General features: G+C 51.9%; 2 protein-coding genes across 2 annotated transcripts in view; one reads left to right on the top strand and one right to left on the bottom strand.

The window, feature by feature from the left end:
• Positions 1-1,355: 1,355 nt before the first annotated feature.
• PEBP1 (phosphatidylethanolamine binding protein 1) lies at positions 1,356-6,969 on the bottom strand. Its single transcript, NM_001082143.1, is given in 4 exon segments — positions 1,356-1,702; positions 4,249-4,349; positions 5,475-5,584; positions 6,741-6,969. Coding segments are annotated over 4 exon segments (564 nt in total). The 5' UTR covers positions 6,876-6,969; the 3' UTR covers positions 1,356-1,484.
• Positions 6,970-7,464: 495 nt separating this feature from the next.
• VSIG10 (V-set and immunoglobulin domain containing 10) overlaps positions 7,465-18,391 on the top strand; it is a 67,080-nt gene continuing 56,153 nt past the window's right edge. The window contains exons 1-2 of the mRNA XM_070065983.1: positions 7,465-7,576; positions 12,790-12,908. The gene's annotated coding sequence lies outside the window, so the exon portion shown is untranslated. The remainder of the gene's footprint in view (positions 7,577-12,789; positions 12,909-18,391) is intronic.

The raw sequence follows: 18,391 nt of genomic DNA, 5'->3' as shown, positions 1-18,391 counted from the left end.
AGATTAAGTTCAACCAGAAGAAGACTCTTTTAAAAACTGGCAATCACACAGATAGCCCCACTTTATTTTATATTACAAATAAATTGCTCAAGGTGAAAAAATAAAAAGCAAAACCTAGAGGTTACCCAGAGGCTTGATAGCCACGTTTCCAGAGTTTTCCAAGGAAAGAGCTGCAGTGACCGGGGTGGGAGGCCCAGCCTCATGCTGTCCACTTCTCCGCCCGGATCAGACAATGCAACTGCACCACAGGCACCTCCTTGCTCTGGCTCTGCCCTCCTGCCCCCCCCCACCACCCACCGGGGACTGACTGGGTGTGGCTGACACCCGGGGACTATGACAGAGGTCACCACATGCCATTCCCACGCCTGCACCTGGCACCAAGCGGAAGGTCTCCAACCAGCTTCTTCCAGACGTCAATGGCAGCTTCAGAGGACCGCCTGTAGGGAGCAAGGCTGCTTGTCGGGCGAAGCAACTCGGCCTCAAGTTGTGAGTTTAAACCTCAAGCTTGAATGGCTGCTTCTGCTGCAGGTTCCTGGCGCAGGGAGAAGCGTGGGCCCACCCCACGGCCCAAGCGCAGGGAGAAGCATGGGCCCACCCCACGGCCCAAGCGCAGGGAGGAGCGTGGGCCCACCCCACGGCCCAAGCGCAGGGAGGAGCATGGGCCCACCCCACGGCCCAAGCGCAGGGAGGAGCGTGGGCCCACCCCACGGCCCAAGCTCCCCTGGGAGACTGAAACCTCCACCCCAATAAGGAAAAACATCTGGAGGCCCAGGTTGTTCACAATGCTTTTATTTTTAGTCGACTATAAGCACACAGCAGAATTAACACAGCACGAAGCAACTCCAGACCAGCCTTCCTTACACCGATGAAGAGTGATCCACTCAACAGGCCCAGACATAAGGATTCCTGCCATCCTGTCATCCACAACAGCTGATCGGCTAGACAGCAAGGCCTCCTTCCTAACTGCTTTTTCCAGTAATGCAGAGAAACCAGAGCGGGCACTGACGCCTGTGGGGCCATCTGAGACGTCCCCTGCTGCGCTCACCCGAGACTCAAGCTCTGGCTGTCTCAGGGGATACCACTGTGCACAATTCGGGACTCAGGATCACAAAAGGCACAGACATTTTTCTCGGATGTTTTGATACTCTGCTCTACTCCCGTAGGCTTTGTTTTTTTTTTTTTTTTTTCCACCTGCACTTTTTTTCTTCTTTAAATTCTGGGTTGCTAGCTTTCTATTAACTATTTGGTGACTCCATTACAATACCAAAAGAATCCCCCATAACGGAATTCAAATTTGACCTAAATATAAAGTGGGACGTGTGCCTAATCTAGAGTCACAGAGAACAGGCGGCAGGAAGTCACCCGACACCACTATCCGACTGCTCAGGTGCAAACAGGGTGGGGAAGGGGAGAATCTACATGCAGCACGGACCACGAGAGGCCGGCGCGAGGCTCGGGGACCACGCCTGTCTCCAGGCTTCACCCTACTTCCCAGACAGCTGCTCGTACAGCTTGGGCACATAGTCGTCCCACTCAGCCTGGTAACACGAGCCGGCCACCGGTGTCCCCAGGTGGTACTTCTTGCGGAAGTTCGCCACCTTGAATTTGCCGCGGTGGTCTCCAGACCGGTTGCTGAGGACGGGCTCATCGCACTTCAGTGGCCCATCCTGCTCGTAAACGAGCCAGACGTAGCGGTGGAGGCCTGCGGGGAGAGGCAGAGGGAAGATGCACACACAGCCGGGATGGAACAGCCCCCGCTGTCACCCAGCACCTCCACACGGAGGGACCTGGACCTCCTCCTTCACAAGGACGACTCTGAGGGCCCAGACAGGGAGAAACAAACACAGGAAGGTTTTTTGTTTTAAGTTATTCAAGTGCGTACCCACAGAGACTGCAGTACTATTCACAATAAAGAGCCAAGAGGTGGAAGCAACCCAAATACCCATCAGTGGGTGAATGAACAACACGTAGCATATCCACACCATGGAATTCTCATTCAGTCTTCAAAAGCAAGGAAATCCTGCCACCTGCTGCAGCCGGGAGGGACCTGGAGGACATCACGCTGAGTCCCCAAAAGGAAAGGCTGTCCTGCGTGATCCTGCACGAGGTCAGACTCGCTGAGACGCCGCGGTGGCGGCCCAGACTGCTGAGGGTGAACTGGGGAGCTTGTTCACGGGCAGCTCCGGCTGGGAAGAAGAGAAATTCTAGAGAGCAGAGCCCGCTCACTACACCGGAAATTCAGTTACCACTACTGAAATACACACCTGCGATCAGGTAAGGAGCAGCTGCTTGGCAGAGTGGTTGGGACTGCTCTTGCGATGCCCACATCCCACACCGGAGCGCTCCACTCTGACCCAGCTCCTACTAACGGGCACCTTGGGGGCAGCTGGGTCCCCACCACCCACACGGGAGACCTGGATGCAGCTCCTGGCTCATGGCTTTGACCTGACCCAGCCCCAGCTGATGCAGACATTTGGGGAGTGAACCTGCAGATGGTTCTCTCTACCGTTCAAATAAAATCTTTAAAATAAATAAATTTTTTAAAAGTCCTTATTTTAAAAATGAGAAAATAAAATAGTTAAGATGGTAAATTTTGCTATGTGTTAACCACAGTTTTTAAAAAACTTAAAAGAGCAACTTAATCAACAAAAGATACAAGAATGGTCGATAGGGATCTCAGTTCTGCACACGTTAAGTCACCAGAGTGGTGGGACAACGATCCCGAGTTACACACGCTGGACTGCTGACCATCAGGAAGACACCACCTTGCCCTGGCACGCGGCTACAGGGATCTTCCAGGAAACCTGCATCCACTGCTGAGAGTGAAGTTTCCAACCACTTTGATGGCCCAGCAATTCTACCCCCAGGTATTTATCTAAGAGAAATGGAAACACCTACCCACACCTCTACTCACGATATCCAAATGCTGGGAAGACCCCAATGCCTACCAGGAGGACAGCCAAGCGAACTGTGCTACATTCACCCAAGGGTGGATCACTCAGCAACAAAAAGGACTGCACGACTGAGACAAACAGGAACTCGGCTCAATCCCACACCTGCCGCACTCCCAAAAACAGCAACGGCATGACAGCATCTCCATACACAAACGCAAGAGCGGCCAAAGGCATGGATGGAGAGAGGCAGCAGCCTAGGGGAACTTAGGTACAAGGACCACACAAGAACCTTCTGGAGTGGACAGATCCAGACCCTGACTGTCACATTCGCTAGCGATAAGCACATCTATTTTACTAACAGAAAATGAAGCAAGCAAAGCAAAATCAGAAAAGGAAGTTACTGAGGCTTTTTCTTTCTTCTTTTTTAATGAGAACAGAGTTCCTACTCAAGGGAACTGCTTTATTCTCCTGTGGGCAATTCTCATAATTAAAGTGCCTAAAGCAGGAACTGCCCTAGAGAACTTAATAGATTCCTGAGAAGCCTGTCCCTTCACCTCCCTAACAGGAACACATGAGCGAGCCCAGGGCCACGGAAGCTTCTGCATCTACAGATAGAAGCCAAGTTCATGACCAACTGTCCTAGTCAGGGACCTCTTGTCCCTCTTCAGACTAACTCACGGCTGGACAAAGTGTACGAAAGCTGCTGTCTGCCACGCTTCACTCCCCCTCAACTTCTCTGCTCCTGCTAACAGGGACGCCTTCCAAGACAGAACAGATGATAACGCGTCTCCCACCACCAGTCCAACCTGGAGAGCCTATCTCCACCTACCCACATATGCTGTGTACTCAGATATGACTCAACACGACAAGGTGTACACTGTTCCTCTCCAGTCCTGCAGGCCTTTTCAAGAGACCAAGCTAGGTTTTCCGGAGAAGGAGCAGAAAGAGACACACCAGGCAGTTTTTTCAAATTTAGAGACCACGATCATCTCTGAGACATTGAAGGGAATCAGAATCACAGGACAGAGGGCCAGTATGGGACAGAGGTGTCTTCGCTGTGCTTGACCCCCGTGCAGCCCACCAGGAAGCCGTCATGGATCCTTCTCATCAACTTCCTTGCTTCCTAAAGGCTGGAGGCCAGCGTGTGGCCGAGGGTCCAGCTGACACTCCAGGGCAGCTCTGCAGGGCTGACCGTGCTGGAGAAGGCACCTGCCCCTGGCGGCGAGTCTGCTGCCTGACACCTCAGCAGGGGAGGGACTCCCACAAACCAGACTGAACCGGGCAGCACTGGCCAGTCCTCGTGTGCAGCCAGGCTCCCCGCCAATGCCTCCCCACCGAAGCAGCCGGTACTGACCTGTGCCCTTGGGAGGCCCAGAGCCCACGTAATCGGAGAGGACCGTGCCGCTGCTGATGTTGCCGCCCTTCATGTTGACCACCAGGAAGTGGTGCCACTCCCTGGGCAGAGGAACGCGGACAGTCAGTACCCGGGGAAAGCGATGAGTCACCGCACAGACGTGCCCCAGGCGCGTGCCCCCTGCCAGGAGCTACAAGGGGGCTTCGAACAATTCACACAAGGGGCAGGCGCGTAGTCTGGTGGACGGGACGCCAGGTGAGATGCCTGAATCGCGCATCGCAGCGCCTGGGTTCGACTCCTGGCTCCTGATTCGTTTCCTGCCAATGCAGACCCTGGCTGACTCAGCATTCTGAGTCCCTGCTACCTGCGTGGAGACCTGGATTGAGACCTGGCTGACATGCGAGGGGTGAAGCAAACGTCGAGAAAGCTCTCTCAGTCTCTCTCTCTGCTTCACAAATTAAAAAAGAAAAAATGAGTTTGAAATGGAATTAAAAGATAAGCTTATTTTGGTGCCAAAAGCTTTGAATCCAGGTATTTTTTTTTCAATTGAAAAAAAAAAAACGGTCATGGAAAATATATATCATGAAAAAACTACTACACATAGATTCCAAAAATATTTTGCACCAAAATGATTTTACCTTTTCACTGCCATGCCCACACGCTTTCTGAAGGCCCCTCATGCATCTGTGAACAATCCATGCCTGCTGTGCCAGGGCAAACCCCATGTGGACCCAGCCCCTCCGTCCCTCTGACATCTCCCAGGGCAGGGGTCAGCCACCTTTTTCTATAGAGGACCAGAGGGCGACCGCTGGCGGCGGCGTGGGCCAGACCGCCCCTGTCACAGTGGTCCCCTCTGCCACTGCGGCATGGAAGCAGCTCGAGACGAGGCGTGGACACGCCACTGTGGCTGTGCTCCAATGAAACTTCACCTGTGGACGCTGAAACCTGCATTTCTTATCATTCCACGCATGACAAAGCATTCTTCCTCTTTCAGTGTTCTCCCGAATCCTTGGCTCTTGGAGCCCAGGTGGACATGGCTCTTGACTGGTTTACAGGCTTGGTCCAGGGAGCCAAGGGGCAGGAACCACACACTGCTGCCTGAGCAGGGGCACAGCCATGCCGCACCAGGTCCCTTCTCCACGTCCAGCCAGAGGCATGCACTAGGTGGGTCTTGTGTGGACGACTCACTCTCCCTTCCCCCCACGCCCCTCCCCTCTTCAACTCACCTGTACTTGGGGTCCTTCCTGCTGGGAGCATCAGGGTCTGTCAGCACCAAGGTGTACAGTTTATCTGGATCAAGACCATCCCATACAATGCTGGTGGGCCTATTCTTAACCTGCAGAAAAGAACCAGTTTGAAATTAAAACGTCAGAAATGCTAGAGACAGGGCCAGCGCTGTGGTGCAACGGGTTACACCTCCATGCCAGCATCCGACTGGCATGTGGTCACAGGACACCAGTTCCAGTCCCAGCTGCTCTGCTTCCAATCCAACTCCCTGCTAATGATGTTCCTGGGAAATGATGAGGAAAGGGCCCGGGGGGTTTGGGCCCCTGCCACCGATGTGGGCGACCTGGATAGGGTTCCAGGTTCCTGGCTTCACCCTGGCCCAGGCATTCGTTGTCACGTGGGGAGTGAGTCGGCGGATGGGAGCTCTCTTTCTCTGTCACTCTTTCAAATAAAACACATCTTAAAAGACAAAAAAAAAAAAAAAAAAGAAAGAAATGCTACAGAAGCCAGAACTCCTTCTTTGAACCTGGAACCCTCACAGAAAACACAGACTGGATGATTAGTGACAGTCGCTGTGTATTGACAGACTGAGAGCCAAGAGCTGACATTCTTATCGGCATTATTGATTTTACTCCCAACATGCCAGTATCCTCGCATGCCACTCGCACACAGAAGCGGAGCCCCAGTCCAGCCTTGGCATGAAGTCCTCTTTTTTTTTTTTTTTTAAGTGTCAAGGTCTCTGGATTGGATGACTGCCTGGGGCCTGCCACGGCGAAACTGGCATCAACCGGAGAATGAGAAAGCTGTGGAGGCCAGAGGTGGGCAGGGGAGCTGGCACCGTCCACACCCTGGGCACCCCAGTTCTGCACAGCCGAAATAACACCCTCTGCAGAAGCACCCCAAACGGTGGCCCCTCGGCGCCGCCCGGGGCTTCCGAACTAGCGAGCACACGCGGGGCGGGGCGGGCCTCGGCCACGCGGGATCGGGGGGCCGTTGTGCTCGCTCCCCGAGGCGGGAGCGCGCCCGGGCCGCTAACACAAAGGAGATGCGGATCCGCGGTTACGTAACGCGCCACGGGCCACCAGAGGCCCTCCTCCCGCCTCGCCGCCGTCCCGCGCCCGGCAGCCCTGGGGGAGCGGGTCCGTTTCTCCCGGGCCCCCACGACCCCGTCCCTCTGCACGCGCGCGCGCGCGCGGGGCATCTCGCCCCCGCGGCCCCGCTCCCCGCCCGCGGCGCGCACAGGCCTCCGAGGCGCCCTGAGGTACCTGGGTGGGCGTCAGCACTTGGCCCAGCTCGTCCAGCGCCACGCCGCTGTAGGTGACCTGCAGCGGGTGCTGCGGCCGCTCCTCCACTTCCTGCAGACTCAAGGGCCCGGACCACTTGCTGAGGTCCACCGGCATGGCGGGGCAGAGCAGGGGCGATCAGCCGGGAGGGCGACGGGAGGCCAGGCGCTGACCCGGGGCTCAGGCTCCGAACCGTCCGCAAACTGACGCGGACGCAGCGTGGGCCCAGCGGCCCCTTGAGCGCACGCGTCGGGGCCGCCGCCCCGCCCCGCCGCGCTGCGATCCTCCAATCACCCGCGAGGCCAGGCCCCCTCTGCTCTCTGATTGGCCGGGTCCGGTAGCGTGGGGGCGACTCGCGGCTTCGGGTCACTGCAACCGACGGCCCGCGCAGGCCGAGGGCGCGGGGCTCTGGCTCCGCTCGCTGGACGGCGTGGAGCGGTCCATTTTGTTTTTGTTTTGCCTCTGTGGCTCCGCTTTCCAAACTCGGAGATGGTAAGGCCTGGCCTGTGTCTGGCGCCTCCTAAGACGCGGGCTCGGTTTTCCTCCCTGGCCGGTTTCCCGCGTGTTTTCGCGTGACGCTGACTGCGCGGACACAAGGCTTGAGCGAACTTCCCAGCTGTGAGGAATCGTGAGGCCTCTCAGAGGCTCCTCGCGAGGTTCACAGGAAACCGTTTTGGGAAATGCGTTCCGAGGGTCTGCTTAGTCCCGCCTTGCCGACGACGACGGTGTTGGCTGTGGCCGCCTGGCCCTCTCCCGCACTGAGGAGAAACCGCGAGACCGCATGGCCTTCGCCTCGCTGGGCCCTAGGGCAGCTTCCGGTATTGCTAATTAAAAGTTGTCTGTCGTTTGCATTTCTTCCTACAAAATAATACAGGTTTATCGTAGAAAATGTAGAGATGGGGGTGGGGAGGAACGGAGAAATCCCTGTGTCCCAGTGCTTAGATGAAACAGCATTGCAATTTGGGATGTAACTTTCCCATTTAAAAACTGCTGTGAGTGTGGATCGTTTGGCACCATTTGTTCAGCAAAAAATTGTTGTACTGTACCATTACAGAATATTGGTGTCAAAAACATAGATGCACCATCATTTATTGAGCAAATTTGTTGGAGATTTGCTGTTTTACTGTTTTTTTGTTCTTTTGCAAATATCAAAGAAATGAATGTCCTTATACGTAAGAGGGGGCTGGAAAATGGGTATTACAAGAAACCCTTGTGCATGGATTTCAGAATTGTTTTGCCCCAAATAAACTTTTATTTCCATTTTCCATTAACTTTTGGAAATACTCTTGTCTAGGCTTACATACTTGGTGACTGTTTAAGGGAAACGTTATTAGGGGCTTTGGTTAATCTATTGGGCCAAAGATTATATAGCTGGGGCTGGCTCACAACTAGGTAAGTGTCAGAGTCCACTTGAAAGCAATGCCTTCAGCCCCAAAGCCCCGACAGGATTTTTGGTTCTTTCCTTCATTTGTTCCATAAGCGCATTTTGAGAGCCCTGTAAGGAAAAGGAGGAGCAGCCGCTCCCTTGTGCAACAACTAGTGTGGCCGTGGGGAGAGACACCCAGGGCATTGAGTGGGTTTAGAATTCCAGACTGAGCACCAGAGGGACACACACATGGTTCGGCCTTGGAGAGCCACCTGGAGTCTGCGCCAGCTCCCCGTGTGGCCTTGGGACAGGCTTAGGGCGAGGGATGATACTGTGCTAGGGCAGCCTCCTGGGAAAGGTGGAAGCAGATTCCAGATACTTCTGCTCCTGGTCTATCACTCTTGCCCCCTGCATTCCCCTAACAGGCAGCTGATGGCTACAGTGATAAATCCTGCTGCCTTCCCGGCCCTCCAGTGGGTCTGCTTTGCCCCACCCCCACCCACCCCCTCCCAGTGAGGTAGCTGGTGTCATTCTGAGTGTAAACCAGATGAAGGCACACATCACTCCCTGCCCCTGACCTTACCAGAAAGCACTGTGGCTCCCTCTTGAACCAGGATGAAGTGCAGACTCTTCAGCAGGCCCCTACTGACTTCCACGGCCTTGTGTCTCCCTCCTTCCGTTCTCTCCAAACTCCCTGAGTGTGTTTCAGTTCAGCTTGTCTTTGGGCCTCTGGGCCTTTACCAAGTGCTCTCCCTCTTCCCGGAGACTTCCCTTGCCCCTCCCCCAGCCATCACTGTATTCTTGTCTGGGCTTCCCTGTATTCCTCTTAAACAAGACCTTTACCTTCTCTTCCCTGTCCCTGGTCTCTGCAGCCACTCCCGTCCTGCCCCTCATCTTCCCTAACTTTCAGGACATTGGGATTTCTAGGTCATCTGAAAGCACCACCACCATTCACTCGAATGTGAACTCCATGAGGGTCACCTCTCGTTCTCTGGTCACACCCCAGTACCTGATGCTGTCACTACCTCCATGGTTATAAGTAAATAAGTGCATTTTTACAAAACTCATCCGGTGCTCACTAAGGCTTCACCCTCTGATAAAATCGCACATTCAGAAAAGATAGACCATTCATTTCATCTGTCATTCCAATAAACAGCACTTCCTTAATTAACAACACTGGAAAAATCCTCTGGCTGCATATATTAAATTGTTCTCATTAAATGTTCGTGAGCTAATAGCTGCCATCCCATAAGCCATGTGTTAAAGAATAATTATTCGCTCCAAGAGGTGGCTGCGTCTTTGCAGAAAATGCTCAGAAATGTTGTGAAAACTTGCTTGAAGCTAATCCTTGGGACAAAGCACAGTCCACATTGGAAGCCTGAGAGACAGGAACAGTGGTGGACAACTAGGACTAGCAATTAAGGTGCCTGCACTCCATTTTAGAATACCTGGGTTTGATACCAGCTCCTGACTCTAGCTTCCTGCTAATGCAAACCCTTGGTCCCTGCCACCCATATAGGGAGACCTGGATTGAATTCCCAGCTTCAACCACTAGCCAGGCATGTGGGGAATGAACCAGCAGATGGGAGCTCTATTTCTTTTTTTTTTTTTTTTTTTTTTACAAAGGAGATGGAACAATGGTAAGGAGCGCATGTGGGCTGCAAACCTACCTGGGTAGGCAGTATCCTTCCCAATTGTTTTAGAGATAAGCTGATGGAGGCTCATGGGATGATTGGAAAGGGCCACCTGGGTCCACCCCTGCAGTGCTGCCTTTGTCTGTGAGCTGGTGCTGACACTGCTGAAACAAAGGCTGGAACCAGCCAGGCCCCATTTGCTGAGCTCCCACTGTGTGGAGGTCAGCGAGCACCAGTGAGGACAGCCATTACTTACTGATCATCACTCCTGCCAGCAGAGCCAGGCTCTGACACTCCACATCTGTTTTGGAAAAGCCTGGTGGACGAGAACCAGCCACCAAAGATAGAAGGTGCCAAGGGAACAAAGAGAGAGGCCCTTTATTAGGGACATAAGCGGGGAAGTGTGCCTTAGCAGCAAGATGAGAGGATCCCTGCACCCTGAGGCAGTGGGAAGAGTTTCTATGCCAAACCAGACAAAGGTGGCCCATGGCCAACCAGACAGAACCTGGCTGTTCTTAAGGAGCATCAGTTAGAAGACACTGCAGGCATCAGTGCCCGGCACGAAACGCTCAACAAACTTAGGGTAATGGCTTTGTTTATCCCATAAGTTCTGAGATGAGTGCCGGGGTCTCCTAGCGGGCAAGATGGCTGCAGTCACCCCAAACCAGTCTCCCACAGGGTCTCATTTCTTTCATATAGCAACCCTGTGTGGAGGTACTGCTATTTCCCCCACTACAGAGAAACTGAGGCTTGGAGAGGAGTGACAAAGCAGAATGAAAGTGCTTCTGGGCCGGCGCCGCGGCTCACTAGGCTAATCCTCACCTTGTGGCGCTGGCACACGGGGTTCTAGTCCCGGTCGGGGTGCCGGATCCTGTCCCGGTTGCCCCTCTTCCAGGCCAGCTCTCTGCTGTGGCCAGGGAGTGCAGTGGAGGATGGCCCAAGTGCTTGGGCCCTGCACCCCATGGGAGACCAGGAGAAGCACCTGGCTCCTGCCTTCGGATAGGGGTGGTGCGCCGGCTGCAGCGCGCCAGCTGCGGCGGCCATTGGAGGGTGAACCAATGGCAAAGGAAGACCTTTCTCTCTGTCTCTCTCACTGTCCACTCTGCCTGTCCAAAAAAAAAAAAAGTGCTTCTGACTCCAAAGGTGTTGCAGGCTGTAGCCCTGGCTGCTTTTGACCCAGCCCCCTGCTGATGTGCCTGGGGAAGCAGCAGGTGACCCAGGTGCCTAGGGTCCTGCCACCTACATGAGAAACTTGCAAGGAGTACGAGGCTCCTGGATTCAGCCTGGCTCAGCCCTCGCTATTGAGACCTTCTGGAGAGTGAACCTGCGGTGGGAAGACCTCTCTCTCTCTTTCCCTCTTTCTCTTTCTAACTCTGCCTTTCAAAGTAAATCTTTTTTTTAAAGATTTATTTATTTTTTACTTGAGAGTCAGAGTTACACAGAGAGAGGAGAGGCAGAGAGAGAGCGAGCGAGCGAGAGCTTCCATCTGTTGGTTTACTCCCCAATTGGCTGCAACTGCGTCCATCTGAAGCCAGGAGCCAGGAGCTTCTTCCGGATCTCCCATGTGGGTGCAGGGGCCCAAGGACTTGGGCCATCTTCTACTCCTTTCCCAGGCCATAGCAGAGAGCTGGATCAGAACCAGCGTCCATATGGGATGCCGGCGCTTCAGGCCAGGGCGTTAACCCACTGTGCCACAGCGCCAGCCCCTCTCCCTCCCTCCCTCCCCCCCCCTCCCTCCCTCCCTCCCTTCCTTCCTTCCTTCCTTCCTTTCGACAGGCAGAGTTAGACAGTGAGAGAGAGAGAGAGAAAGGTCTTCCTTTTCTGTTGGTTCACCCCCCCCCCCCAAATGGCCACTACAGCCAGTGCACTGCGGCCAGCGCACCACGCGATCGAAGCCAGGAGCCAGGTGCTTCCTCCTGGTCTCCCATGCGGGTGCAGGGCCCAAGCACTTGGGCCATCCTCCACTGCCTTCCCGGGCCACAGCAGAGAGCTGGACTGGAAGAGGAGCAACCAGGATAGAATCTGGTGCCCCAACCGGGACTAGAACCCGGGGTGCCAGCTCCACAGGCGGAGGATTAGACAGGTGAGCCGCGGCGCCAGCCATCAAAATAAATCTTAAAATAAGATGATTGGGTCATCTCATTCCACATTGCAGGGTGGCCTCTGTGGCTCTTAATTTTTAATCAAAAAAAGACTGTAGCAATCAATTGAGTTTGCCTTCTCTTTTTTGGTATTGATTTCTTTAGTTGACAAAGTTGTACATATTTATGGTATACAACACAATGTTTTGTAATACGTAGATGCTGTGGAATGGCTCAAGCTGGTTAACACTTGCCTTACTTCACAGACTTCATGGTTTTTATGGTGAGAACATGTAAATTTACTGAGATTTTCAAAAATACAATATATTGTGACTAATGGAGTTGGCATATTGTGTATCTTTTGAATTTATACCTCTTAGCTAATCATTTTGTTGTTGTTTGAGAGGCAGAGAGACATACAGAGCTCCCATCTGCTGGTTCACTCCCCAAATGCCCACAATGTCGAGGGCTAGACCAGGGCTGAAGCTGGGAGCCAGGAACTCAGTCCAGGTTTCCCATGTGAGTGACAGGAACCCAATCACTTCAGCCATGCCTGCCACCTCCCAGTTTCTGCATTTGCAGGAAACTGGAATCAGGAGTCAGAGCCAGGTATCGAACTCAGAAACTCCGATATGGATTGTGGGCATCTCACCAACTGTCTTAACTGTTGGGTCAAATGCCTATCCCAATTGTTTTTTGTTTCTATTTTCTCAAAGTTTTATTTTCATCTTTTTAACAATATAAATAGACTACGTGACCCACATGAGAATACATACATATACTTTTGCATTGTCTCTCACTGAACATTCTGTGAACATTTTGCCATATGTAAGTGCACTTCGAAGATGTGTACTCTAGCATCATTGTATAGAAGGAGCGCATCATGAATGTGAGAGTGATGCCGTCCTCGTTAGATGCTGATGCTGTTTCTCATTATCCTCTCTTGGAAGGTCTGCTCTTCAGCAAGGAGGTGTGGACTCAAGAGCAAGGTGGGGCAAACGAGAGAGGACCAGTGTCCACAGAAGGGCTGGTCTTTGTCCAGAAACCAAGCAGTGCCCTGCAAGTCCAGGTAAGGACCCAGCCTTGGCGGGACTCTGGGAGTTCCTGGCCCAAAGCACTGGCTGCACAAAGTTCTGGCTGTGAATGAGAGAAGAGGAGGAAAGCAATAAGAGAGAGAGAGAGAGAGAGAGAGAGAGAGAGAGAGAGAGAGAGAGAGAGAAAGGGGAGGGAGGGAGGGAGGGAGGAAAAGGAAGTTAGTATTTGTTAACCCACATCGACAGTTGCTAGCCGAGCTGGATTGTCATTTGCCCATGGGTGTGACTAGGCCAGAGTGTCTGCAGGTGCCAGCTGCGGGCAGACAGGAATGAGGGCGTCTGGAAGGCCGCAGGTCGCTTTTGTTGAGTGAGGGCTGGGAACTCACTGGCGGGACCGTCCCAGGAAGTGGCAGCCTTCCAGCTTGACTCTTGTTGCTTCTGCTAAAGAAAGTGTTGAATAAGGAAGCTGGGCAAACACAAAGCTCCAGCTCGTGGCCTCAGCCCTGAGTCCAGAAACTTGCTGTGTGGCTGCGCCAGTGACTTGGAATAGTGGCTCCAAGGGACAAGGCACTGGCGGCTGGCCAACAACCGGTACTGGAACATCATTCTGGAAATTAACCTCTGACTGATCTTTGTCAGGGTGTTTTGTTTTGCTTTTGAAGTTGTTAGCTTTTTTATTTTGTTTGAATTAGAGAGAAAGAGTGAGCTCCCATCTCTGGTTCACTCCCCAAATGCCACAGCAGTCGGGACTGGGCCAGGGCTGGTGCCAGGAGCTGGAAACTCATTCCAGGTCTCCCACAAGGGTAGAAGGAACCCAATTACTTGAGCCATCACTGCTGCCCCCCGGGGAGGGTATGCCTTGGCAGGAAGCTGGAGTCAGGAGCCAGAGGCAGGTATCAAACCCAGGCACTCCAATACAGGATGTGGCATCTTAAGCTGTGGACCAGATGCCTGCCCCATCAGATATTTTTATGCTGGGAATTTTATATCTTCCCATTGAGAGTTTCAAAGTATTTTAAAATATCTGCTGCATCCTCACTGATGGGAGGGTTATGCATCTCCTCCATAAACAATTTTTAAATATTTATTTTATGTATTTGAAAGGCAGAATTGCAGGCTATGGGGTGGGGAAGAGGAGAGAGAGATCTTCCATCTGCTGGTGCATTCCCCAGATGACGCAGGTCTCCCAAGTTGGTGCAGGGGCCCAAGCACTTGGGCCATCTTCTGCTGCACATTAAGCAGAAAGCTTGGAAACAGAGCAGCTGGAACTCAAACCAGGATGCTGGTGTTGCAGGTGGTAACTTAACCCAATGTGCCACTCCATAAATGCCAGCTCCATAAGGAATTTTTTGAAAGGAGTTAGGAAGGACATTAATTTTATTAATTTTAATTTTTTTAGATTTATTTATTTTATTTATTTGAAAGAGTGGCAGAGAGGCAGAGGCAGAGAGAAAGAGAGAGAGAGAGAGAGGTTTTTCATCCACTGATTCACTCCCCAAATGGTCCCAATGGCTGGAGCTGGGCTGATCCGAAGCCAGGAGCCAGGAGCCAGGAGCTTCCTCCGGGTCTCCCACGTGGGTGCAGGCACCCAAGGACTTGGGCATCTTCTACTGCTTTCCAAGCCATAGCAGAAAGCTAGATGGGAAGTGAAGCAGATGGGACTCAAACCAGTGCTCCTATGGGATGCCGGCACTGCAGGTGGTGACTTTACCCGCTATGCCACAGTGTCGGCCCCAGGACATTAATTTTAGAAACAACGAAATCTAGGTCTGCAAATATTAAAAATAGAGTTCCCATGTGATCCAGCAATCCCACTTTTGAGGGTATATCCAAAGGAATTGAAAACAGGGCTCAAAGATTTTCACTCTCAAGTTCACTGCAGTGTTATTCACAGTCACCAAAGGTGAAAGTAACCTCCATGGCGGAGTCCATGGATGAATGAATGGTTCATCAAAATGTGCCACAGTCAAAGGAGAAATAGTATTCACCCTTAAGGAAGGAAACTCTGACACGTGCCACAACAAACGTGAACCGTGTAGACGCTATGCCAGGGGAAGTCAGTCACAAAGGACAAATGTGTGATTCCTCTTCTGTGAAGTCCCCAGAATAGGTGCATTCATAGAAACAGAAGACAGAATGGTGATGGACAGGGGCTGGGAAGCGCTGTGGGCAATTATTGTTTAAAGTGTACGAGGGACGGGCATTTAGTCTAACAGTTAAGATGTTCACATCCCCCTATGCAGAGTGCCCGGGTTTGACTTCCAGCTCTGGCTCCTGACCCCAGCTTCCTGCTATGTACACCCTGGGGGCAGTGGTGATGGCCCAGGTGGTTGGGTTCCTGCATCCATGCGGAAGACCTGGATTGAGCTCTCAGCTCCCCGGCATTTGGGGCATGAACCCACAGAGAGGAGCTCTCTGTCAGATAAAGAAATTAATGAATTTTTTTAAAGAAGGTACAGAGTTTTAGTTTTCAAAATGAAAAAGTTCTGAAGATTGTGCAACAATGTGAATATTTTAATACAACTGAACTGAATGCTTAAAATTAGTTAAGGTGGTAAACTTTAATGTTATTTGCATTTTGTCAAATTATAAATAAAACATAAAATATAATCAGAAAACAAACAAATTCTAATATATACATATGAGGGTACTTCTGAGAGTTTGAGAAAAAAAGAAATTAAAAGATGAGTTTATTTTAGTATAAAAAATTGGAAATGCAGGAATAGTTTTTTCATAATACACATTTCTGTAAACTTTCTGAAGGCTTCTGGGGTAGTTGAATACTATTCATCCATGAAAAGAAAAGAAGTTCTGGGGCAGACAGTGGCTAAGATGCTGGTTAGGTTGCCTGCGGCCCACACTGGAGTACCCGGGTCAGTCCCTGGGAGGCAGTGGTGGTGGCTCAAGTGGTAGGGTTCCCGCCACCTACATGGGAGACCTGGACTGCATTTCCAACTTCTGGGCCCTGCCCAGCCCCAACTGTTGTAGCCATCTGGGAAGTGAGCTGGCATATGGGAGTTCTCTTTGTGTGTCTGTCTGTCTGTCTCTCTCTGGATGAAGCTTGAAAATGTGCCGAGTGAAGGACATCAGACACAAAGGGCAAATACGGTATGACTTCATTCACGCGAAGCTCAGAGCATAAATTCATGGACGCACGCTGCAGATGGCAGTCCCCAGGCCCAGGTGGCCGAGGGAACAGGAAGGAAGTACTTAATGGGTGGGAGGTTTCCTTCTGGGTGATGAAAACATTTTGGAACTAGATCAAGGTGGTAGTTGTGTGACGTTGTGAGCAGACCAAGTGCTACCGTGTTCACTTTAAAATGGTTAGTATTATGTTATGTGAAACTCACAAATTCTAGAAGTCACTAGCCAATATGTTTGCAGGCTGAGGGGTTATTTATAGGATTGCTTCATAAATGCCACATCCTTTCAGAGAAAGGAAACAAATGAATGGGGAGACTGACAGATAAAGACCCTGCTGTTGCTTTTACCAGCATCCATGTCTCTTCCTTCAGTCAGTAATAGCTCTCCTCTTTTCCTTTGTCTGTCCCTCTCAGTTTGTGTGGTTTAGGTGGGAGTCTAGGGTGGTCATGTGACCTAGGCTGGCCAATCAAGACATTGCATGCCTCTGGCCTAACAGATTGGTTCAGGTATGGGACTGTGTCAGTCGGCTCGAGCTATAGGAATCAAGTACCAGAGACTGGGTGGCTTAAACAGCAGAAGAATGTTGTCACAGGGCTGGAGGCTTTTGGCAGGGTTGAATTTTCTAAGGCCTCTCTCCTTGGCTTAAGGGGTGGCTGACTTCTGGTGTCCCCACGTGGCCTTCTCTCTGTGTGTCTCTGTACCTGGTCACACTGGACCTCACTTTATCTTGATTACCTCGTTAAAAGCCCTGTCTCCAAATCGAGTCCCATACTGAGGTACTGGTGGTTAGAATTTCAACCTGTGAACTTGAACTTGGCCCGTATGCTCGGTTGGAACCAGAAAAGAGAGACTCCCTGTCAGTGTTGCATAAGAGAGAGGCTCTCAGCCTACACTGGCCTGTGGTCACCTTTCCCCCAGGACAGTGGAGGCTGGCTGAGAATGGAACCAGCACAGAGGAAAACAGGCGGGGGAGAGACAGCGCGCTGATGACATTGACAATGTTTGACCCTGGGTTGAGCCAAGCGTGAAGCAAGTCTGCCCTTGGGCTTTTCAGACACACGAGACAGTAAATTACACTCTGGATCTGTGCTTGCTTAAGCCGAGCCCTCTTCACGTGCAGTAGCAGGAGTCTGTGGTCAGGGCAGATGACTGCTCATGCTAGAACTCAGGGAAGCCTCAGCCATCCAGAGTCGTGCACACTGGAACCTTGACCCCCTCTGTGAGGAATGCCTTGCCTTGTGTTTTAGCAAGACCCAGGATACCTGTTGTACCCACAGCCCCAAGGACACCCTCACAAACCTGTCCCCTGCTCCCCGACAGCCAGTTCATGGGCTTGTCAACCCACCTATGAGGTGGCTGTGCTCAGCAGCCTGGCCTGACCCAGTCACATTCAACCTCTTGAACCAACCCCAGTAGAGGAGGAAGAATGGGTGGCGGGACATTGTAGGAACTAATGTGGGCGCCAGGGGCCACAGAAATCATACAACAATAAATGTATGTCGTTTGAAGCCACAAAGCTTGTCACCACCAACAGCTTCAGGCCTGCATTGGCTTGAGTTAACAGCCCCATCAAAGGCTGCTGTTGTGGCACAGCAGGTGAAGCCACTGCCTATGAGGCCAGCATCCCATATGAGCACCAGTTTGAGTCCCAGCTGCTCCACTTCTGATCCAGCTCCCTGCTAATGTGCCTGAAAAGACAGCAAAGGATGGCCTAAGTGCCTGGGCCCCTGCCACCACGTGTGAAGGGTTACTATTCAAATGAAGATCCTTCATGTCCTTGTTTATACAGTAAATTTCACAGCCTGGAGCTGCAGGTGCTGTTTTTCCTGTGGACTTGGCTCACTTACAGAAAAAAGAAAGATGGTTTTAACTTGAGATATGAAGCAAGGACTGGTATGTGTGCTCCCCCAGGGCCCTAGCCAGTTCCTGGGTGAGTAGACACCCTACCTAGTCACACAAGGACTTTTGGATGAATGCCACTTTTGTTCAGAATTAGTTTAAGGGACCTTGGGAGCGAGAGACTTCAGAATGTCATCCATGGAGAGGACACTTTGTCTGGGACCTCCCCTTCAGGACCCTGAAGAAGCTGTTCTAGAAGTCCCCAGCTGTGATAACTTCAGGCGTTGGCGTCTGCCTCTTGATTGGTGATGTTCTCTTCTTAACTGTCTATTTCGTTCTCTTTAATCGTGAATAAATTTCTGATTATTCTGTCTCTGTGCCGAAAGTGCTTTCCTGCCCACGGATTCCTGCTAGTTCTGCGACCACACCTTAACTAGGTTTTAAATGCTACAGCATGGGTGACTGGTTGGGGTTTCTGGCTCCTGGCTTTGGCCAGGAGTGGCCACTTAGGGAATGAACCAGCAGATGGAAGCTC

This window comes from Oryctolagus cuniculus, chromosome 21 (assembly GCF_964237555.1).
Source record: "Oryctolagus cuniculus chromosome 21, mOryCun1.1, whole genome shotgun sequence".
Lineage (NCBI taxonomy): Eukaryota > Metazoa > Chordata > Mammalia > Lagomorpha > Leporidae > Oryctolagus > Oryctolagus cuniculus.
Note: the sequence above shows the minus strand (reverse complement) of the source record. Positions and strands in the feature narration are given on the sequence as shown.